Below are 24,650 nucleotides of genomic sequence, written 5' to 3'. Positions count from 1 at the left end.
GTAAGCACATGGTGGAAGACAAAAACATCTCTGAGAAGAACAGAAAGACAAGCTTCAGGACCACCCCAAGCATTTCTTGACAGAAGAGCCCATTTGCAAAATTTTTTATTTTATTATTAGATATCTCCCAAACAAATACCTGTGACCATTCCAATAGTATTTCCAGTTTTCTTGGAATTTATTTGAAACAGAAAAGAGACTCTAACATCCTTCTGCTCTGCAATTCAGTTCTTTCAAAGTTTATCATTGTTATTACAGGAGACACAGCTCTTTCTTGAATAGTCAGACCTATCATCATCAAGAGCCTCGTATTAGACTTTCTGTTTTCTCTGATGACAAATACAGATTACATTCTAAAAATACCTCCTAAACCAGAGAGATACATCATCATAAATAACGCAATTAAAAAGATTCAGAGGATGTCTGCACTCTCTGAAGTGGCAGTTACTTCATTGAAATAAGGAAGAAAGTTTGAGAGTGCTCAGTCTGCTTTGATAATGCAAGCTATGGTTATGAAAATCTCCTAACATTTTGTTCAGAGTTACTTGTTTGAAGCATCAGGTGAATAAATATTAAGTAATTGTACTCTGGTCTGCAATTCTGTAGAATATAGGATTCTTCTTTAGGCTCAAATCAGGCATTCATTAATGTCAACAGCACTTCATGGTGAAGAATGGTCTTTACTGAGGGTTGGTATTCAAACCATAGTGAAACCTCAACCAGACAGCCAGACCAAGCAGCCCAGCTAGTGGTTTTTTAATAGCATTGATATTACTGAATGTATAGTCAGAAAGGTCATAAAGAGAGAGAGATCAATCAACAGAGACTGCTTGATGCATACACTGAGGTTCAGTGTGATAGAATGAGGAGTCAAAGGGATTAATGACTCATTTGGTTCATATATATGGGCAAATAATTTGGTCATTAAAATATGTAAAAGTAAGCTTATAGTACTCACTGTATTGTTCTCCTTCACCTCTATCCTATCAGTAACTCAGAAGTGAGAGCAAATGGCTTTACAAGAGGATACAATAACTGTGCTGGAGATGGGCTAACCACAACATAGCCTGTCTTTTCCAGATCCTTCTTTCCAAACATGTAACTGAGTGAAGTGAAAATTAGGCTTTCATTTAGCTAAAGGAGACTTCTATGTGTTTATTTGAAGAGTATTCCTGATTACTGTGCTTTTTCATCTACATCTTCTTTTACCAAGAAAAGAGGAGTCTGTTTGTTGTGGATAATGGATTGATGAAGCTCATTTCCACCACCATATTACGGAGCATACAGAAGATTCTTATGTAGAGCTGCTTGTATCAGTAGAAAGTGATCTCATCTATATGCACGTGTAACATGCTATGTCTGAATTGTTCATTTGACTGCCCATTTGACTGAGGAGTCAGCCTGTACTGTAAAAGTATTTCTGTATATAGATTGTAATAAAACAAGTGAAGAAACTGTTGTACAACAAGTACAACAGTAATTCACTAATCACATCTATTTTAATCTTAAATGTGCGTGTTTCAAAAATTCTAAACAAGGTGTAGGTTTCAGATGTGCTTTAGCTCTTGCTGCTTCCTGAAGAGCAGCCAGGAGAAACTGCGAGAATGCCTTAGAACGGAAAGAATGAAGGAGATCCACTTTCAAGACGTACTGGTACTGTCCTCAGACAGCTCAGTAGTTGTGGGTATTATGGAATTTTGCTAGTCTGCCTGTAATTATTGGTCCAAATGCTGTCAACACTTGTATATTAGTGAATTGAGAGCTTACATGTTTGGACCTTAAATTACAGTCCACATTTATTCTCATCTTCCTAAAGAAAAACTTTATAATCAGACTGCTTTTACAACTTTTCTGTCCATAGTTTTTGTTTATAGGGTAGATGAGCTAGAAGAATTGATGTGCCCTCTGAAGTCAAGGGCTCACTGTAGGAAGAGAGAAGAGATTTAGCTGCTGTAAAGAGAGCACGAAGAAATTACCTTTTTTTTTGACATGCACATGACTGCAGATATATATATACAGAGATGAAGCCAGGACAATTTCTTTTGCCTCCATCTACTTTGAACTGATAAATGGCATTATTCTGCTCTCTACAGATTTTTTAAAAGACCACTGGAACCTCAGTCTGCAGGATGGAAAAACTTGATAATGCTTTGAGTCTGAGGAGAAAAGGTAGGGTCATTATATTAAGTGAAGTTACAGAAATTAGCAAAACAGTCTTTTTAACTGTCTTTCCAACTATACCTGATCTCTTACACATGATCTTGCAGGTCTTTCCAGTGCTCTAATCCCTTTGGATTAGCACCAGCTTTGGAGGTGAAGTTGCCTAGTCATAGAAGAGACCATGTAATGTGATAGTTCAAGGGAAATGCTGTTATTTCAATAGCAACTCAGTGTTTATCTATTTGACTATTTATACTTGGCAATTTCTGATGAAGAAGCATTAGTGTATAAATCAATGAAGTTAGCTGTTTATAGGTAAAAGTCCATCTTTCATCCCCATCTTTATAAGAAATGAAGTAAGGACTACAGTAATTTTAACTCTTCCATGCCAAGAATCCTGTGCATAATTGCTGACATCACCTCGGCATGGATTTGTATGGGCCAAGGTTATGTGCCTAAGAATAAGTGTGTTTCTACTTTCATCATCACTCTCAAATTCCAGCACAGTAAATCATTAATATTATTTGTAGAGTAGAATTTTTTTGTTTTGTTTTGTTTTTAATGGAGGAAAATTTAGGAACATAACTCTTGTCTTTTGGGTTTAATCTAGGGTCCAAAAGAAGAACTTTTGGACTGAATAGATTTTTTTTTTTATTATTCAAATAGAGTCCATTTGTCATTCTTCTTTCTTACCACAGCTAAGAAAATACATTACAGTGAGAGGAAATACTGTCAATTGGATCCAATGTCACTACATTACTGGTACAAATCAGCATGAGTGCTCCCAGCTGAGCTGATACTACTCTGGAAGTCAGATGTCTATTCTGTGCTGACCCACTGTGTGCAATATTCAGGCCTGTGAAAATAAGAAATTCCCAATAAAATCAATTCAGTGAGAGAAGGTTGTTGCTGGCTGAGGTGAAAGGTGCTGTATGTGCACTACTGTCTACCATAGACACCAGAAAACCCTGCTGCAGATTGTCTAGTTGCTACTGTAATTATTGTAGAGACAGATTATGTCACTGCTAGAGGACAAATTGAAGAGCTTCATGTCATCAACTTTATTCATATCAAAGCAGAAGGGCTTTAAAATCTGTTCTTACAGAAGCAACAAATCTGAACATTTACTTATGCTTGGAAATTCTTGATGTACTGAAAGGTCCATTATTTTTCAATAAGATAAAATAGAAAATGTTGAATTCTTTAAAGTACTTTATTGCAGTGCCAAAAGTTGGTTGGAGACAGGATATTTTCTAATCATGAACAGTCTGCAGATTATACTAAGCAAATTGTAAATATGGTTGAAAAAATAAAAAAGCTATGAACTTGTCTACATGTACAACCTTTTACTCCACTGGAGAAATTTTACTTAATTTAAACACAGCAAGACAAAACATCTTTCCTATAAGTGAGATTCAGCACCTACTTCACTAACTTATTACATCTTTAATGTACACTCATTTATTCTGAAGTTACATCATCTGAACTTGTCATCACATTCTCTGTAACTTGTGTCCACTGGATCTTTTCTAAAAGTGCATATGCATTTTCAAGTATGACTATCTGTTAACAGAAAGGTGTCCCTACAATAAAACTCCTTCCTGACAGCTCCTGCTGCAAAAAGAATTGCCTTATCTTTTGAAATTCTTACAGCTTAGGCTTGAGCAGCATAAACCAGACAGGATGTCTCAGACACTTCACATTTTACTTTCTGTCTGAATCTGCTTCTTTTTGTATGAAGCAATCTTGGAAAAACACATCCCATTTTGATTCTTGAGGAGTGCAATTGACTGATTTTCTAATATTTCAAAACTGGTTCTTACTGCACATTATCAGTCAATACATCTTCATTTGTCAAGTATCTGACTTCCTCTAATAAAAAGCATAATTTATCCTTAAGTGGGTACCAGCAGCATTATGGCTGTGGTAATGCAGTATCAGGTAACCACTGACTGTGTATATATATATATCAAGAAAAGTTTTGCTGTTTGTTCTGAATTTTTTTTTCTACTGTGAGTACACTTCTAATAGTAACCAAGCTACCTCAGTACCTCAGGCTTGTTTCCTGGAGCTGCTTCAATACATTTGACTGCAATGTAGATATTCCCTCAAGTTTTTGCATGAGGATCAAAATGACTAGTTACAAGCTGAAGATGGTACATCTGAACTGTGTGATTTAAGGACAGCCTTTCACCTTTTTGACAGTTTTGCATCAACTTGTTGTACAATAAAAATCCTGAACATATAAGACTCAAATCCACCAGTTGATTATGATATTTCCTAAAATAAATAAAAGGGAAATGTTGTGGATATTGCTACAAGCTTTTTACTGAGTGAGAAATAATTCTCAAAAGGTGGACAGTTCAGTAACTGAAGTTGTTACAAGAAATACATTTGGGAAGTGCTATATTCTCACAAGCATTTGTTACTCTGACTTATGCTATTTATTACATGATATTTAATATCATGATATATTATGTATTTAATATATGGTATTTAATATCACTAATATTAACATAATTAATATATAATTATATCACATTTCAGCTGTAATATTGAGGGCTGATCTCTAGATCACTATCTCAGTGATAGCTTATTGAGGCTTCTGAGCTCTGCATTGCAACCCACAGAATGTGCGTGAAAGTCAGTCCAGAAGCAGTGTATTCACATTGCTGTGATGCTATGTCTGAGCTAAGCAGACATCAGCTTTCTCCCCATCCCTCAGCTTTCTCTCTTTCTGAATCTCAACAGGACACATTGTATCTGTTGTGCTGACCCTGCTGTTGGCACCTGTTTGTATGGTTGTCTTGAGTTTTAAAGATACTTCTCCATGGTATTGTCATTCACCCTATCCACTGCAGGACTACAGAATGAAAAAGTCTTGATTCAGTCTTGAAACCTATGACAATAAGTAGGATTTTATACAGCAGTATTAGTGCTTATTATTCATATAGTTTGGAATACTCAAGAGCACTTACAGAAACACACTCCCTGACATTAGAAGCTTATAATCTAAACAAAATATATTGCACAGAAGAGATCAACATACAAAAAACAGAATCATTGGTTTCTTACTTTTAGTGTACATCTTGCTAATATATAGGATTGTGAACAGAGCAAGGAGTTAAAGGAGTTATTGTGAATTAAAACAAAAGATAATGAAAAGAGTGGTAGCTTGAGGAATTGTTCTAAGAGTGGCTCAAAGAAATGCAGAGCAAAGGATCATTCATGGCTGGGAGAATATTCAGAAAAATAGGAAAACAGGGTAACAACAGAAAATAGATTTTAATGTATTTACTTATCCATATTATTAAAGTTACAGACACTGACCAAGATGCTGTTGCAAGCTTCTTGCTTGGTACCTGGATATGTGACAGAGATAATCCCAGTTCTACTAATTTCAGTGAGAACTACAGTAGTCTAACTCCTTTAAGGATCAGGCCGAAGACTTTTATTAGCTGAAGGCCAAGGTCAAAACTCATGCATAGGTTTGAATTAATAAACATGGGAACAGTATGTCCAAATGCTGGTATGAGTCTTTTTCATACAGCAATTGAAACTTTTGCTCAGTAAATCTACTTTTCTCCATCAACAAAATAGCCATTTATAGGAAGTAAGGTACATATTACAGAATGAAGTTTTGAAGAAAGACTTGTTGAGCAGCAGAGGGCTAAATGGTAATAGGCAATATGTAAAAAAAAGAGGAGGCAGTAGCATTCCTGCACCCCACTGGTTGATGTAAAATTGATTAATAGTAGTAGTAGAATAAAGATATAAATTGGAGTAATTCCATCCATCCGGTAATTCCTAAAATAATGTATTTCTACAGTATTTCTCACTGCAGATGTGTAGAATTTTAGGAGCTAGGCTGCAGATACCTCAGCTGTTCAGGTTTATTGAGTATGCTTTGGAGATTATTCTGACCAGAGCAAACTGTTGGATACCAGCAACTTCAAGTATTCCTTGATGTCTAGCTGCTCTCTCTTTCATTTCTTTACTTCCACTCTAAATGTCTTGGTAGCTGTTTCTGAGCCTGCAGCGTCCATAATGATAAAGGAGGTAGAGCAGTACAAGGTTAAAAATGGACAACAAGCCAACCGCAACATTAAATCCGATAAAAATATCTGTCAAGAGCAAAAAATTGAGAAGGGAGTTAGTGAAAGACATATACGTATACCATTTTATATGCAAAGCTAACAGTCTAATTACATATATGTAGAATGGAAATATTTCTGGCAAAATCGTGTTTACTGGCATATGCAATGTAAGAACATATATTTCAATCCTAGAAATGTATAGATTGTTTCCTGTACATAAGTAAATCTTACTCCCAGATTTCCATAGGGCAGGAAGGACTATATGTAGTAAATGAAAAAAGAAAAGTAGTTTCTTCAGGGATCAGCAAAATGCAGGACAGGGGAAATAATGGGACTATGGAAAAGTAACATGCATTGCCTTGCTCTTCTCCTCCCTCCCAGAAATAACATTTAGGCAGGAAGAGGTTATCATCTCTCAGCTGCTAGTAGACCATGGATCAGCTGCACTCAGTACAACTGCAGAAACACAGATGCACAAATCTTACCATGAATTTGAAAGCTATTTTTGCTTTGCATTTGCAGAAAGTCTAACGTATCCAACATGAACAGGACCCTTATATAACACCCCCATCCATACTTCTCTTAGACATTTTCAACAAGTGGAGATCTAGTTTTGACCACAGCCTTTAGGCAGCTCCTTTTGTGAATATACTAATTTAATTTCTACTGATATTCCTTGTCCATAGTAAATCTGACCCGCACTTAAAGGGAAATCTATTGATTGTGTGAAAGGTACAAAATTCAGAGCCACTGATAAAATATCTGCCACCATCTCTTATGGGGAAAATACAGAACTGTTACACTACCTTTCATTTTGTCTTTCTTCCCACATTCTTTTGACCAGTTTTCTGTAATCACAGGAGAAACTAGTTCAGCAAACTTCTCAAGTGGACAAGAAGAGGTGCACCCTGGCAAAGTGAGGAGATAAGGATCCTTTGAAGTGTCGTTCCGATAATGCATTTCGATGTTATATTGCCTGATTAACAACATTGAAAAGCTTTTTAAAAAAGGATCTTAAATAGGTTTCCTACTTTGAGACAGCATGTTGGAAATAGGCTCTAACATCCTACTCTAGAACCTGTTCTCCAAGAGTGGAGGCTTTTTGAAAGACATCTGCAAAGCCCACTTTGCCAAAGCTGGTTATTGGTCAGCTGAAAAAGTCCTTCTGAAGGCTCCTTGAATGGCACCAGCACTATGTTCTAAGCCAACTGGCTTACTGTGGGAATTATGTCTGGGAAGTGTTCTTGCTATCACCTGAAGAATCAGGAAAAATTATTTTACTATTTTTTTCATTCTAGGAGGGCTTGTTTTACCTCTTGTTCCTGTCTTTTAGAGCACATATTCACATCCAGAAAATGTGATTTTCCCTAATTTTAATATGACCTTGTGCCTATGGGCTGGTCAGTGATGTATCTATTTAAATCAAAATTGTGTCTTCTCACAATATTTGAGAGAAAAATGGTTTGGGAGAAGAGGGTAGCAAATTATAAACACTCTTTATTGCATAGATAAGAAGATACTTGCCCATTGCTTTCTTGGTAGAGTTCAAAAATCTGGCAAGCAGCATATGGTGGCAGTTTTCCATTGAAAATATTGAGAGCAATCTGGAGGGCCCCCACTGTGGTGTCATGCTATTGGAGAAAAAAAATTCATCCTTTACAGTCAATTAAGTCAACTAGCATTCATCCAGAGTAATGAGACAAGAGTAGACTGGAAATCAAGATGAAAGAAAACCTATGTAAATTTGATCATAAAAATGTGTTCAGTATATTCACCATTGGGAAAAACATGTTAACTGATTACTACAGACAACAGGAGGCATTTCCAAGGAGTTACTGCAGTATGTGTCTTACACCATCTGGCAGGATTTTGGAGACAGATACTGAGGGAAAGCAAGATGTGGTTTGAGTAATAAATCTAGTTTTTCAATCCAGTTTCTCTTTTTCTTCCCTCAGTGGTGTTTTTTAGTCCAAGGTCAGATTAAGGCAGTGTAAAGTAGTATAATCTAGGGCATTTCAAGAGAAGGTACAAGTACTTTTTTTCAGGTAGTGTACCAGACAAATAGTTGTATGCAAAGACTATTCTCCTCATTTCCACTTCAGATTTTTTCCAATTGTTCCTTCTATTTGGACTCATACAATGAAATCTCAGTTTGGCTTCTATTTTTATGGAATCAGTTACCCACCCACATACAGATTCTTCATCTAGTCATTATCCCTGCATTTGCAGGGATCATAGGAAGAGGAGCTGAAGGCAGGAAGTCCAAACACTTTGGTGCATAAATTTTGCAAGCATCATTTTATATATATAGATATGCTAGACCTATTTATATTATTGTCTAGCAGCTATGGTTTAATTGTTGTTCAGGCTCTGGAATTTTTTAGGCTGATAAGTTTCAAAAATAACAGTATACTTGAACTCAGAGTATTAAAGCAGAAGTGAAAAATCTGGATGTACTGCTCTTTCCTTTTCAAAAAGTACATGGTAGTACTAGAATCATGTAGAAAGGGCAGAGAGAAAGACTTGAGGTATCAAGTAGTTTCTATAGGAGAAAAGATTAAATAAGGTATGAGTATGTCTTGGAAAAGGAATTATGGAAGAGGAGTGACAGAAAATAGTAAATTCATTAGAGACCCAGAAAAAGTGAATAAAAGAGGGAGTAGTTTTTTTCTTTAACACACAAGTCATTGCCACAGGATGTTGCAGAGTCCAAAAGTATAAATGCATCTAAAAAGTTATTAGACCAGTTGATGGAAGACAGTCTGTCCAGAGATACTAAACACAGGGATAAATTCTGTCTCAGGAAGTCCCTAAGACCCAGATTCCTGGAATGTTTTATCACTCTCTGCTGGCTTTATTCTCACAATCATCCCTGTCTTTGGCCCTTGCTAGAGACAGAATAATGAATGAGCTAAGCAGATCTTGGCCTGATGAAAGTGGCCCTCTTCACCCTCTAAAATAAATAAAATAATAATAGTAGAAACAAAAAAAAAACACAGAGAAGAGGTTTGGAGGAACAGCTGAAGTTCTGCTATGTGCCAGTTCTGGAGCACTTCAGGAAAGATGCAACTAATAGAAACTGCACCATTAGGTAGTAGGAATAATGAATAATAAAATATAGAGTTTTCTTTGCCAAATATAGTTTAACTAAAACTGAGGTGAGACTCATGCCTCTGCTGTGTTCTTGTACTGATTGGTGTTCAACTTCTTAACTGAATTAAACGGTATTATACTATTCTTTCATTTAACTTACTTTACTGGCAAAATCAAAGCAAGATTTATGAAAGATGAAAATACTCACTGCAGAGTAGACCTCCATTTTTCTTGGTTTTGAAGAGTTGACAGCTTGTTTAATACTGTTTAAAATAATATTCACAAGGACACCTTAAAAAGATGGAAAAAAAGAAGTGGAAAATTAAGGTATAATGTTTGAATGGAAACAAAAAACAAAATATTGTGAGTATCAAATATAAGACATCCACTCAAACCTCATACTCATTTTTTTTAGCTTACAACAATTTTATAACTACAGAGAAGTTGTTATAGAGGAGAAATATATGATTCATCATCCAGGTCAAGTGAAGAAGCAGGATTCACAGGAAATCATCTAGAACCATCCTGAGAACTGGGGATAATGACACTTCCAGTTCTGTTATGCTGAGATCCTTCCATCCTTTTTTTGTTTGTAGTGTTGGAATGATGACAACTGTGCTGGTCTCTTCCTGTCTACATGCCAAAGAAATATTTTAACCATTTACTTTCAACAAGTCACACGTTATTGATTCTTCGTTTTTTCCAAAGCTCTTTTGTAGTTCTTCTCCAGTCCAAAGGTATTCTAATGCCAATGTGTAAGGACGGCAGAAATTCCCTGAAGCACAGTTTATGTCATTCTAAGGAAGGAGAATGTAACTGGTATGCCATTGAACCTTAGGTGGATAGTCCTGACCATGTGACATGGTCATCTGCTAGCTAATGGGCTTTACTGCAGATTGGAGCTTGTAATTACTATGTATTTGATCCAGACATGTGTATGCCTCGGTGATGAGTCTGCTAATAACTCTTTACCTAGATCTAGGCTGCACAGTAGGTGCATTAGAAAGCCTAGCCTCAAATGTTCCAGCCTGATTCAAGCTCAATCCTTTGGATTTCCTGCTCATGGATACCTGGGGATCAAAAGAGAAATTCCTGGGTTATGTCCTGAAGTAGTGTCAGAATGTGCAGCACAGTCTATGTGCCCCAGTTTTGGAGCTAAGCAGTAGTTCCCAGTTCTTGTAATTCTTGCAGCATGGACATGACTGGAACCTCTTTGATGTTTTGGAGCAGCTTTATATCACTCAAAGAGCTACAATGTGTTGCCAGTGTTTTGACACAATGTATAACCAGTACATCAAAGGGAAAAACAAAGAACAGGAAGCAATTGGAAGAAATGTTGGAGAAACAACTTAATCTAATTTACTATAAGATAACTAATGATCATAGCCATGAGGGCCTGATTTATTCCCTTAGTTTTCTATAATATTTCCTAATCCCTTAAAAAAACCGGAAAACCTGAAGATATTAATTTTTACACCTTGTTGCAGTATCTTATCCATGCAAGTGCTGATGTTCAGCACATATTTAAATTCTTAATATGGTATCCAATGTCCATAGTTTTGAATTAAATATTTGTTTGAATAATTTTGCATTAATAAGTGACAGGATGTTGCATTATCTCCTCATTTCTCAGAGGTCTGCATTTTTTATTTACCTCCTTGTAATCGTGATTTCTCTTCTGTTTTATAAACACCAAATAATGACAGTAAGGACAATTCTGCCAGTTTTTCCATCTTGTTGATTACATCTTCAGTGGCCCATACAGGGAGAGTGTAATTGTGAATATCCTAGTGATAAAGAAAAACAAAAACTGTTTATAATTCACTGGTTTCCATCAACTTATCATCTACCCTCACACTACTTAGTTTAGACTTTCTGAGGCTGTCCTGCCATTCTTTGCACAACACGGTTTTACTCCACAGCATGCTCTGAAATACATTTTGTGGAAATGGGGAGCAGCCTGAAGTGGGTAAATGGGCAGAGCAGAAGCACCTGTGTGAAGGAGATTCTTTGTAGGTATAATGTGCTCTTGCTATAGACATACATGTTTTTGGTAGGAAATATTGCAGATATATGCCTTCTCTTCCTTTCTCTGGTTATAAAGATCTACTTAATAAGTTCTAATAAATTCTTTCAGGTTATAAATGTCAAATTTTTTCTGCCTTTCCATACAGTTGTCCACCTACCAGTTCTATCACTGGGCAACTAGAGACAAATGTCACTCTCCTGTCATGTAATAGCGACAGTGTCTCATCATGTTTAATTACCTCAGTTTGTAGAGGATATGTTAAAAATCCCTCATGCACTGCTGGTAATGACTGGGGCCAAATGGAATTATTCCGTGCTTGGGGTCAGTTTGGGCTTTTTTTTTAACTGGTAGCAATCACTGTCTCAAAAATTTTTAACTGATAAATCTTTCATGATCTCTTGTGTTCAAAATCTTAAGTATTTTGATGTTATGTGTTGATAGTTTAAAGCTAATAATTTAATTTCTGTGTTAAAAAATCACAAATATATTATAGTCATCATGCTGAATAATTCTATAGCAGCATATTGGAAAGGGGAAAAAGGGAATAAAGGAAATGGTAACTTCTTCAAACATGAAGTGGAATGACAGTCTCCCAAGCTGTAGACCATGTTTTTCAGTAATCTTTTACCAAAGCACTAAAATATAACTTAGATTCAAATTAAAAAAATAAAAAAAAAAAAAAAAAGAGAAAAAGGAAATGTAGGAGAGAATACAACTCATTCCCGTGAAAACACATTGCCATGGTTTAATTGAAACCCAGAGTTGGAGTCATATTCTTCCCCAGCATGTATTGATTTCTTTTTACCTCACAATGTAGAGTATCATATGTATTCCAGAGCTGGAAATTGTCCAGTATTTTAAGGTGATTTAGTTCAAGCCCTGTGTTAACTGCCATTGTTTGTAAAAAATCCTGTGGGGAAAAAGTGAAGAGAATACCACAAGTACTCAATACATATGGAACATACATGCAGATAGATTCACTAACACCCAACCTTTTCACAGAATCACAGAACAAGCTGAGTTTGAAGGGACCTATAAGGATCATTGAGTCCAAATCCTGGCCCTGGACATGACATCTGTAAGAATCGCACCATGTGCCTGAGATCATTGTTCAAATGCTTCTTGAACTCTGTTAGGTTTGGTGCTGTGACCACTTCCCTGGGAAGCTTGTTCCAGTGTCCAGCCACCCTCTGGGTTAAGAACCTTTCTCTAATATCTAACCTAAACAGGAGTTTAATTTTTTTCATTTTGTTTTTGCATTTTAACAAAAGGAAATAATGCAATTCCATAACTTAGCTACTTTTTTCTCACATCATGGTGGGTTTTGTTTGTTTTTTGGTTTTGCTTTTTTTCTCTTACCATGTATGGTTGTATTCTATTTTGAAATTCTGTAGATGTTTGTGTTTCATGCTGAAGTTCATCAAAACGAGGACAGTTGGGCAGAGGAAAATTCAGCCTCTGAAACATGAAAAACAAAACTCAGAATAGTTCTAAAATTATCAACACCCCTGTGTTTTTTCTGTTGCTGAGATTAATAGTGTAATATTTTTTAGACAGATTCATGGCTGCGCTAGACCTACTCAATAATTGTTTGTTAATCATTAATTCAGTTAACACAGATGATGGACAGTGGTAACTTGACCTTCAAATGGCTACTTGTGTCTGTGATAACTTGATTTCCCTCAATTTTACTGATTTTGACAAAAAGAAATTGCACATGTCTGTCAGGGGATTGCTTTGAGAAATGGGTCAGGGTCCATGATCAGAAATTTAAAAAAGCTACCATTTCCATCTCATTTTCTCCATTCCCCATGTCGCTTAACTCCACCTGGTACTGGAGCTTGAATTGCTTCTCCGTCTACACATCCAGGTCTCATCTCTTTGGGTATAACCACTGGATTATGGTAAGCATTTTAAGTACCATTTAATAGACAGAACTTGAAACAAGACTGACAAATTGTTCTCCTGAAATATCAAGAAGCTATGAGCCTAAGGGCTTATTCTTCTTTAGGGATGTGGTTCACTTTTAATTACTCCAAGTGTGTGCATTACGAGGTCACATGATAGTACATATTTAATCTGAACAACATGTAAATATCCTTCTCTGAGTTCTGGCAAATATGGTTTATACCAATTGCAGAAAGACAAACAATACCTGATACAGCATAAAATGTCAGTGAAAAGCCATGGTGAACAAAACAAACTTGTGCTGGTTCAGCACTTTATGTCACATCACTAGAGCATTTTTGACCCAGTACTAGTATTATCCTATACCATTAACAGACTGCACTTCTAGCATGTCTCCAGTGGGAAGCTGGCAGCAGCCACCAAATGACCCAAGCCCACTTTCACTTGGATAGGTTTCCAAGGGTGCAATTTTTTTGTAACAGCAGCATACTGAAGGATGAAATCTCAAAAGCTGCAATATGAAACTGGGGAATGTTTAATTACACGATTACAAATATTTGTCTTACTGTATATCTTAATTATCCCTCTCTAGGTGTTGCTAATTAAGCCACTCCCTTTGGCTTCATTAAGCAGTACTCGGTACTGTTGCCTGTCAACTCTTGATAGATCTCAGTGGCTTAAAAATAAACTGTGATTATGGTTTTTTACAGGACTGCACCTCGCTTCAGTTTCCCACTTTGTGTTGCTTGGGGCTTGAAAATACCTTCAAACATCTGTTTGGTTTAACAAGGGAACAATGTTTTTTTCCAGGTGGTTTGCATTAGAAAGGGCATTTGGAGTTGCTGCAGAGGTGTGTTTGAGAGAAGCGTTAATACCCACTCCTGAAGCAGCCACAGAAGTGATGAGGTATTAGAGACTCCTACAAATGAGCTTGTCTTTATCAAACAGGTTATTTCATTTCATTGTGATTCCCCTAGGGGCTTTGAGGTATTATATGGCCACTTTGATACTTTTCTGGTCTTCTGGTGAAAGAACTTCCTCTGGTGTCCTGTATTTAAATAACAGTGATCTTTTTTGTTTAGGAACGGGGTTAAGTTTCTGGCTGAATCACACGTTGCCTAATCCAGTTCGGGGGAACCTTTTTTCTCTGTACCTGTTTTCAAGCATGCTCTCGAAATATGGAGCAACATTACAGGGAGAGAGGTGTGACAGCCCCCTAATGCGTGAGTCCATCCTCTGATGTTGGTGATGGGCAGTTATGTAATAGGGGATTTGTACAAATTTCCTTAAAGTCAGCTTCTGTTCTCAAAGCCAGAACTAAATGAGGCTTTCTGTTATTACACTCAATATCTTTTTATCCTTGTTGGCCAAACTGTTCCTTACACAGTCCTTGTCACAAGAGCAAGTGAAATTAAAATCTAAACCTGAGTCAGCCAGAGAGAGCTACATGAAGTAAAACTTCTACAGGACCTGTTATTCAGGTAGGTCTACTCTTATGATCTGCAGGAGAAGTGCTAGGGTTTCATTAAATGTTTCTATAGCATTGGGCATAAAAGAGCCCTTGTCTGTAATTAGAATGCCTAAGTGCTACCAGAATAGGAAGGTAATAATTTTGAAGTCATTACAGTGGCTGGTGAAAATTCAGTTCCTTGAATAAACTATGGAACAAACTTGCCAAAGAGATGAGGTCTGCCTAGCTGAGTGGTGTTTAGAAAAGCAATTGTTTCCTCTAAAGATTTAGGGCAACTTCACTAGAATACTGTTCAAAAGTGTTCTGGCCAGAAGAAATGACCTTGGAGAAAATGGTAGAGTGTATGACAATCCAGGTATTCTGCAAGTATGGAAGGAGGATTTTCATGTAGCTATTACAGTTGACTTATGACATACTTGTCAGCCAGTAGCTGCATTTGATATTTTCTATTATATTGAACTCAAAAAGCTTAAAAAATATTTTTTAGCTATTTTCCTTTTTTCTGTTCTTTTGCTTCTGTGAAAGATTAAGATTTTATAGAATGCTTCTAGTCAGTACTCACCTGCTCTGTTGTTTTTTGAAAAACATGAACTGGAATGGGTTGCCAGAGAAGTTCAGGGTTCCAAATTTGGCTGCTAGTTGGTGGAAAGAGGCCAGAAAGATATGACTGGGCACTCATAATGGTGCGATCATAATCTGTACTTTGGATGTAAAACTGAAAATAGAATGGCAAAAAATTGAAGATAAAATGAAAACTATAAAATATAGGGAAATTTTACCCAGCTTGTCAATACTGACTTTTTGTTTTCAGTTTTATATTTTTGCATAAAGTCAAAACAGTGAAACTGTTTTCAGCTTTCCAGGGCCCTACTTCAGTTTCACAAATGGAATTGCCAAGGCATCTTTTAATTTGGAATCTAACCCTCAGACTCAACTGAAAGAATAAGAAAGCATGGTTTCAAAGAAGGATGTTCTCCCTCTTTAAAGATTTAGAGGAACAGTGATATGTGTAGACCTGAGGATGTGATTTAGTGGTGGACAGGTTAACAGTTGGACTTGAAATTCATAAAAGTCTTTTCCCACCAAAATGATTCTATGATCTATCAGTGATACCTCAGGAGTGTTAAAGCACTCAAAAAACATAAACTTGTCTTGGAAGCATAGCAAAGGTCTTTCATACCTTTTCACAATGCATGCCTCCTATACAGACCAGAATGTTAGAGGGATCTTCCCTACAATGGATCTGTACTGTATGAAAAGTAGATCCAAACAGCTGTTAGAGCTCTCTGTTACAGGAGGAAGTGTGTAAGCATGGCCCATCACATGACTGGATAGGCATTTATCTTTCAACAGGGAAAAACAATAATACTCCATACACTTTATAAATTCCCAGCTCATTCATCCTGGAGCTGTTCAGTTTGAGAAAATTAGGTTGTGAAAGGCCCAAATAGAATGTAAGAGCTGAAAGTTAGACTTTATTCTGTGTTTACATTCTTGATGTAAATATGACTTTCAAAAATGTCCTTCTATTACCTTAGCTTTTCCATTAATGAAATGAGTATGATAATGTGCTTTTATAAGTCCATAGTTCTGCTATGCCAGAAAAATGTGCTGCAGACAGATCTGCTCTATACCTCTTGCCGGTTATATGTGCTGTTCAAGAAGCTGGAATATCGTTTCCTCATGTACTGTCCAAGTTCAAATAGCTGCTGCATTCCAGTCTGTAAGGCAAGCATATGGGTGACTACTAGATTAAGGTGACTGCAAACTTTTAACGTAGAAGTGTTCTTTCCTATTTGAGCTTTTAAGTGATCATTAGCTGTTGGTATAATATAATATTATTGTGGTTTAACCCCAGCTGGCAAGGGAACACTACACAACTCCTCACTCACTCACCTCTGGTAAAATTGGGGAGAGTAAAAGTGGGAAACTCCAGAGTTTGAAGACAGTTTGATATGCAAAGCAAAAGCCACACATGCAAGCAAAGCAGAACAAGGAATTTATTCACCATTGCCCATGGACAGGCAGGTGTTAAGCCTCCAGGAAAGCAGGGCTCCATCCCAGTTACTTGAGAAAACAAATGACATCAAGCTGAATGTCTTCACCTTCCTCTTTTTCCACTGTTTTATATGCTGAGCGTGGCATCCTATGGTACAGTATAACTCTTTGGTCAGTGGAGATCAGCTGTCCCAGCTGTATCTCCTCCCTACTTCTTGTGCACCCCAAGACAAACTCAGCGTGGTACAAGAAGCAGAAAATCCTGTGAATCTATGTAAGCCATGCTCAGCAGTAACAAAAACATCCCTGCATTATCAGCATGGTTTTCAGCACAAATCCAAAACAGAGCCCCAGACCAGCTCTCTCTAAGCCAAAACCAGAACAGCTGTGTATGTTGCAGGTGATCTAGAATCTTTAACAGAAATGTTCACTTATATCTATGAAGAAATAATATGTTCTGAAATGCTAAGATTGCAGCATCTGCTACAGGAAGGCAATACCCCTGATTCTATACAGATATCCACAGCGCTGTAGATCTGTAGACACACATCAACATTGTCCTTCACATTATATATCATATAGAGACAGATGAGAGAGGATGAGATGAGAGAGGACAACCTAGTGTTTATCATTGTCATTGCTCTTTGTTCAGCCTTATGAATTTGTGGCTTATATTTCGTGCCTTAAGTAGCCTTCTTCAGTCTTTGCCTTGGTGGGCCTGCAGTTGTCTTAGGCTGCACACTCGCTTTTCTGTTATTAATTTCTAAAGCCTGAGCTGAAGTTTTCAACTTCTACTGTCAGAGAAGTACATTCCTACTACTTCTTTTGCTAAAAAGATAGCAAAATAGCAAAAAGCTCTCAAAAAAGTCAATGCCAAAGCAGGAATATCTTAGTACATAAGCTAGTAATAAGATAGTAATACATTGTTTCACCATCTGAATTTTACAGATCTTTCAAGCCCCCCTTCAAACATTAGACACTGAACTGTCTCTGTTTTGTACTTCTGCACTGTGACAAAGTAGTATTAGGATATGCATTGGCTTCCTTTTGCTCCAGAGCTTCTTATGTCAAATACAGTCAAAGAGATAAGGCTTGATGTTAAAATGCCAGAGCAACAAGTAGGTACAGTGCATCCTAGTGAAACTCTGGACTGCAAGTGGCCTTGTTAGAAGACACATTGTCCCCAGAAACAACCTTCTCCTGCAAGGCTTCTCTTGTTTTGTGAATTGGTGGTTGTCAGTCCAGTGATGAGATGTGGACTCCTCACTTGACTTGGTGGGCAGGTGTCATGCCTTTGCCCTGTCACAGGGCTCAGTACTTAATATTCATTAGAACTTCATCAGTGTTAACAGTAGAGTGTTTAAACTTGCCATTTATTTGAATCCAAACACACTATCAAGAAGTTGTTGCTTTTAGGAAGATAATTATAAAGCTATGATGAACAGGATTTCAATTTAGCAATAGCTGAATGAATAACATTGCAAAAATGTTTATGAATTTCTGGTATTGGTATTTACTAATAGCAAAAATCAGAACCTGGGGTTTGCTAATGCTTTTGAGACACACATACAAGACCTCTTCCCACTTCCTCTTTTAGAAGAACTTAAAAATGCTACTAAGAAAGTCAACATACCTTGGTGAGTTGTCCAAATCCCTGGGGCCATTCGCTTTCTTTGTGTAGATCAGTTGGAAAGTTTACAATTGGTGTTCGGTCACCATGTCGGAAAAGCTGACAATGTAAGCAATAAAAACCCCTTGAGTTCATTACTTTCAACACTCCTTCCTTATCTAACTAGAAGTAGTTATACTTCCAGTGAAATTTTTCAAATGAAAATATTGGAGAGTCTGCAGAAACCTGGTCAAATAGGATGTGAATACATTCTTTACAATCAAGAATATGTATACTTATATAGGAATTAAGTAGGCATAAGCCTGATGATTCTTCCTCCTAGAACATGAAATTAATCACCCAAGATGTTAATGTTGGGATTGTGTTCACAGCTAGGCATCTGGACAGGAAATATGACTGAACTTTGGAAACTCAGTGCTGCTGCATATTGAACCAGTTACTGATGTGCTTAGATTAGTATTTAGTTACTTTGTCATACACAAAAGACTTGAAATTTTTTGGTAACTTTTTCATAGCAGTGTCTATAAAAGTAGTTCTATGTACACACAGATCTTACTCTCAGTTTTTCAGTCATCCAAAAATATAAAGATGAAAGAGTATAAATGTTTACATTGTTAGCTTACTTAAGTATTACTTACCTTATTAATACTTTTAAATGCATAAATAAAAATATTTTTTAAAGTCTGTAGGATTTATTTCTATCAAATTCAGTGAGAGCAAAGAGTTTGGTTGCTTTACTGTCCTGGACAATCCAGCATGGTGAGTATTAGTGTGATGCATTCAATTGTATGATTTTTGATCAGAAAAATTAAATGAACCTTTTTGTATTTTTATTCCAACATACAAAGAAAATTACAACCCTAGATTAAATGGTTCTGAAAAACTGAATTATCCCCCCTAAGCATATGCTGCATGGGAGTAGAAAAATTAAATCCACAGAAGTTTCACATGAAAAGAAATGCTGGAATACAAATTCACAGAACTCCAGGCAACCTTCCAGGATGCTGACCCAAATTGTTGGAAAAGTAACCTTTGCTTATCAATGTTCCCATCACCTGATTTAGCACAATAAAATGACAATGTAGCAGCATGGTGTATTTGTTAATAAAATGACATTTATGCCCTAATACCTCAGTGGTACATAACTTGCTTATAATTAATACTCTCCATTGCCTCATTAAGCCACATCATTCTTGCCCAGACTTCAGAGAGGGTTGTACACACAAGTTAGTTTGCCACTCCCACTGGGAGGTGTTTCATGTTTATATTTTTCAAAGTAAACACCAGTGTTGTGACAATGTTTTAATTACAACACACACCCTTTCCATCAACCTTCTCTACTAATGTGCACGAACCTGTGCTAAAACAGGTACTTCAGAGATGGAAAATACTGTCCATTAAAGGCAAATAGAATTGGATTTCTCCCTCTTCATTTTCTACTATAGACAACAAGGTTTGCTAAAGTTACCATTAGAACATGTAGGAGACTGCTTATTATGTTTTTGTTTTGCTAGTTGAATTTCACTATGCAGCCAACCTGAAATGAATATTTTGCAGCAAATCAAGGAGGGTTTTTCACCCTCATCATCAAGTTTGTTGTTTGGGGTTTTTTTAATTTCCTTCTCTGTGCAATTTTTAATCCTCTTTAAATCTTTTCTTACTAATTTGGAATCTCAGTTGGTTCTTAATGGCAATTTCTCATTTCACCTTTATTGAAGAGGAGAACAAATAAAGAGCTACATTGTCTGGTAGCTGATTCAGTTGAGTGCAAGAAAAATGAGTGAGAAGGGCTCACTTTGTACTACTGCTCATTTCCTTATGCTGATGTACATAGGTGTCAGGTAGGATTCATTAGTTTTTCTGGCCAAGATGGTACCTGTGTCAAGAATGAAGGTTACATTCCCAATTACAATATAGCTGCATCCTCTCTTGTTAAATTATCCAGCTTCACAGAATTTTTAGGGGTAACTTACAATTATTCAAACTAACATGTTTAAATGACTAATTTTTATGCATGTTTTAGGCAACACTTAACAATAGATCAATGCTTGGCCATAGAGATGCCCTTTTTATTACTGAAACATTACTGACAATGTGTTAGACTTTTAAAGTGGTTTGTGATGTTTTATATTTAATGTATGACATAACCCTGAGTGTGTCACAACAGTCACTGTCACAACAGTCAACCCCTAACAGCTTTCAATAAGCCAGAACACAGTAGCATTTTATCTGAATAGAGGTTAGTATGCAAAAGGATCAATATGAAAAGATCTATTGAATATATGAGCAGGAGATATAAAGGAAAGTATTTTATTTCTTTGTAACCTTAAGAAATTGAAGGAGTGGAGGGTGTGCTCCTCTAAAAAGAAGCACAGTTTATTTAAGTCTACACAAGACAGGAATCATTCAGCTCCTTGTTCATATTTCTGCACCTTCATTGTACAGTGTCACATAAATATGATATGAACACTAAGCTGGAAGCAGCAAGAAGGGAACAAATGCTTAAAAAAGCAGAGCCCCACTTTTAGGAATTGAAGGACAAAGCTTCTTAGCTTGGTTTTTCTATGTGCTCCAACCTTGCTACTCCTTGCTTCAGCTGCAAATGAAACAACCATATGAGCAACCACTTAACCTGAAAGACTAACTTGTTCACTCACAGCTACATCTTAGGAGACTTTTTCCAGAATTTAAAAGTGTGTTTGTCATTAGAACATCTGATAAGAAGAGAAAATGTATCCCTAAAGATTTTGCCTTACTCATCAATATTTGTTTCTCAACACTCATAATTTCAACTTTGTTAAAAATAAGTGGGTTCTTCCAATTAATTTAATAATATGTGTGCTCTAGCATTTATGACTCCTGGTCTGCAGATTGCCTTCCTTGCCTTTCAGGAGACACAGAACATGGCAGAATGAGAGAAGAGGAGCAAGGAAGCATAATAAAAAGTGAAAAGACACCAGAAATCAAGGAGGGGATTGTAATGGGAATGTACACAAGAAGAGCAGAGCCCATCTGCTTAGTATATTAATGTTGGCTCTCCTGTTGAAGCGCTTCACCTCAGTTCTCAAAAGCAGTAGGTGGATAATTACCAAACCCATTACCCTCTCCTTCCACTCTGATACAGCTTGAACCTGATTTGGTGTCTGGGTTCATCCATGTACTCTTGGTAACTTTGTGAGCATGATCGCTCATATGAAAATGGCCACATGACTCAGACTTTGGCCAGCATTTGCTTCCATTGTTGTCAGGTGAAAAATCATATTGGAGACAAACTGGTGCAGGGGAGAGGGTGCACTGAGAGTATGGCATGTGTGGCATACACATATATACATAATGTTTTCCTTTAGAAATGTCATGAAATACAGTGAAGTATCTGTCTCTGAATAATAGTGAGCCTCTTGCAGACACTTTTATTGACAGACTTAACTGCAAACAAAAAGATTTCTTGCTTTGAAGCCAGCAATAGGAATGAAGAAACAAAAGTGAAGTGAAACCATCATGCTGCCAGTTCAGGGAAACCAGAGATGTAGAAATGCTGAACATGTTTAGTCAAGGTTTCAGATGGCTTGGCTTGATTAGACAAATCACGCTGAGATAACATGCTCAGTCAACGCTTCCTATCCTGAGTTACAAGGACAAAGACATGATGAAACCATAGTGCCTCAGAAACCACACCTCTTTGTACATATGACAGGTGAAATGTGTGTCTGTGTTTAGAGGCAAAAGGTCCAGGTCAGAACTTTTTTAAACACAGGCGATAAATCAGTATTTCATTTCTACTTGAGTGCCTGATTGTCCTTCATATTTCCTATTTTCTTCTTTCTTTAAATTTAAAACTTGAGTTATTTAAATTCTGCCTTTAATCTTAAATTCAGTGCACAAGAGTTATGGTAAAAGCTAATGTTTTCATGTAAAGAAAGAAATTGAGAAAGCATTTTGACAAATTGGCTCGAATTAGAGCTTTTCAGAGAAAAGGGCTTGTGGCCAATAATCAAAACTCACAGAATCAGCACAAAGTTGGAAGTTGTGAGAAGAAAGTGAGACAACATCCTAGGTACAGTACAATTCTAGAAGTGAGAAAAAGTGAACTTTTATCTGTATTTCTTCTCCCCTGCAGTATTTTCTATTGTGCAGTTCTGCTAAGGAAGTTTTAGAAATTCATTATGACAATTTTCACATGGCAGTAATACTCCCAGGTGAAAGCATAGTAACTTACAGAGGACAACTGGACAATGGCTATTGAAGTATGTCAGAAAGATGCCTTTTAGACTTACCTCAAATGTACCAATACCCTCCTTATATCCCATTATATCAGGGATATATATGGGGTCAATTTCTATGCTGTTTATTTATACTAGCAATTCTGTTTCTGTGAAAATTCAATCAGTGAGTTTAGAAGGCAAAATTCAATAGAGCATACATAAACCATGCCTTGAGAAAAAATATGTGTATTGTGATAAGATTAAATCAATTGTAACATTTTATGTGATTGTTTGGCCTAAGCAAAAGTAACAGGAGTGAAAGGAAGACAGCTTAAATGAAATTTACCTACTATTTTAGTGTTTATTGGGACAAGCTACCCTATAAATTGTTTGGGGTTTATTTTTTTTGTTAGGTGGCTGCACAGTTATGGTAAGCAGATGATTTTGAATAAGAAGTTTCCATCTCCGTAATGGTAACCATCTCCAGTAACTTTCTGCAAACCATTGCTTGTCATAACACAATAACAGCTACAATTCAATAAAAATTTCATTCCTTTCAAGGAGTTAATGCTCCAAGGCTTGCTGTCTACATGTTTTCAACTTTGTCCAGTTCTTCCTGTTACCACTGAAAAAACATGTAAATGTATTTCTATATACAGAATGTTACTGGAATTAGCGTCAGGTCCCTGCTATGTGTGGTGTCTCAGCAGGAGTAGGAACTGGTTTTTCCTGTGCACTCTGGCCTTCCTCCAAGCTGTGTGTGCACAATGCATGTGGCTATACATGAAGTACTTTATCTAGAGTCAGATATGTTTTGGACACAGTATTTCTGCCTCACAGCTGTATGCACACATAAAGTCTCATATAGAGTAAGGCTGTAGAAGATCTTCAATTGCCTGTTTATAAAAGTTCGTTCCAATCCCCTCAACTTTGTACAGAAAATATTCCTTTGGACTAACTATTCTTTATCATTACAGCTTTTATTTTAAAAATGAATGGAAAGGACTATGGTTCAACCTTCATAATTCAAAGTATTACATTGAATTAATGTCTCTTTTTCTAGAGGTATTTGGGAAAGTGACATTTAAGTTGTGTTTAGCTACTTTGAAAGAAGAAATGGCCCATCAAAAGAATTATTACAGGTGTTTTCAGCCTAACTGAAGTTAATGCAACACGTCTCTCAAATCTCTACTTAAAAATGCCTGTCTATTTCTGTTTCTCAGTATATTGCTGTGACAAATCAGTTATTGTGAAATGGAAAATATTTATTTTGTGTGCTGATGTGTAGTAATTTCTATAAAAGCATAAACTTCAGCTCCAAGCATAGAAGAGGTAGTCCAAAATCACGAGCTCTCACACTATACATTGGATTGTCAGCTAAACTAAGGAAGAATAGGTAAATGTGGACTTTGCATCTCTTAACTCCTCCGTAGTATCAGTTATCTTGAAATAATAATTGGAGATTAGGATAAGAAAATTCTAATAACTGGAGACATTTTTATCCTTGTTAAGGTAACATCTTTAAACTCAGTAAGCAAAAGGGCAGCAGTACTTATTTCTAGGTTTGAAGACAGGCAAAGAAACTGTACACCTTGTCTGATTCAACAGGCATGTAATTCTGTCCCTGTATTCCCCACATCAAAACATAGAACAAATCTACTTACTACAACCACAAACTTCAGTTCTCGTGCTGCAGTAGTCTGTTGAAGCAGAATGAGAATAATATGAAAAGAAAAACACAGGATCCTAGACAAGTTGGGAAGCCGTATCACACCCATCCTGACAGAAGAGGAAAAAAGACTTTGTAGCTCCAGCAGCTGCTCAGGCTGAACTGCAAGACGTCAGGCTGTACTTTCAGAAGGGGTGGAACTGCCGCTGGTGCATTTCAAATCCAAGAGGAATGTTGTGTGACTACGCAACAAATTGCATTGCCCTTTGTTTTCAAATTACTGTTTACATTCTTTTTAATCAAATCATTATTCAGTTCCCTTTTTTCCTCTAATATTTTCCTCTTTTAGAGTGTGAAGGTGAAGTTAAAATATAAAGAAATTGCTAAGCTTTT

The 24,650-nt window shown here is 36.7% G+C and overlaps 1 protein-coding gene across 1 annotated transcript; it reads right to left on the bottom strand.

Annotated features, from left to right (window-relative positions):
• Positions 1 to 4,183: 4,183 nt before the first annotated feature.
• LOC131575878 (prostatic acid phosphatase-like) lies at positions 4,184 to 24,404 on the bottom strand. The gene is made up of 11 exons (XM_058831918.1): positions 24,253 to 24,404; positions 18,390 to 18,485; positions 16,393 to 16,479; positions 15,321 to 15,473; positions 12,739 to 12,837; positions 12,185 to 12,289; positions 11,005 to 11,137; positions 9,559 to 9,641; positions 7,782 to 7,888; positions 7,064 to 7,233; positions 4,184 to 6,284 (listed from the first exon to the last, which is right to left on the bottom strand). Exons 1-11 carry the CDS (start codon positions 24,364 to 24,366, stop codon positions 6,166 to 6,168), a joined length of 1,266 nt encoding a protein of 421 aa, XP_058687901.1. The 5' UTR covers positions 24,367 to 24,404; the 3' UTR covers positions 4,184 to 6,165.
• Between the last annotated feature and the right edge of the window lie 246 nt (positions 24,405 to 24,650).

This window comes from Poecile atricapillus, chromosome 2, assembly GCF_030490865.1.
Source record: "Poecile atricapillus isolate bPoeAtr1 chromosome 2, bPoeAtr1.hap1, whole genome shotgun sequence".
NCBI classification, from domain to species: domain Eukaryota; kingdom Metazoa; phylum Chordata; class Aves; order Passeriformes; family Paridae; genus Poecile; species Poecile atricapillus.
Note: the sequence above shows the minus strand (reverse complement) of the source record. Positions and strands in the feature narration are given on the sequence as shown.

Excerpts from the sequence above, each read along its gene's own strand:
- LOC131575878 (XM_058831918.1), bottom strand. The coding sequence starts at position 24,366 with ATGGGTGTGATACGGCTTCCCAACTTGTCTAGGATCCTGTGTTTTTCT. Across the intron at positions 16,480-18,389 it reads GATTTGGACAACTCACCAAG|ACTGGAATGCAGCAGCTATT; the intron begins GTATGTTGACTT and ends CTTGCCTTACAG. Across the intron at positions 9,642-11,004 it reads GAAATCACGATTACAAGGAG|GTGTCCTTGTGAATATTATT; the intron begins GTAAATAAAAAA and ends CATCTTTTTAAG.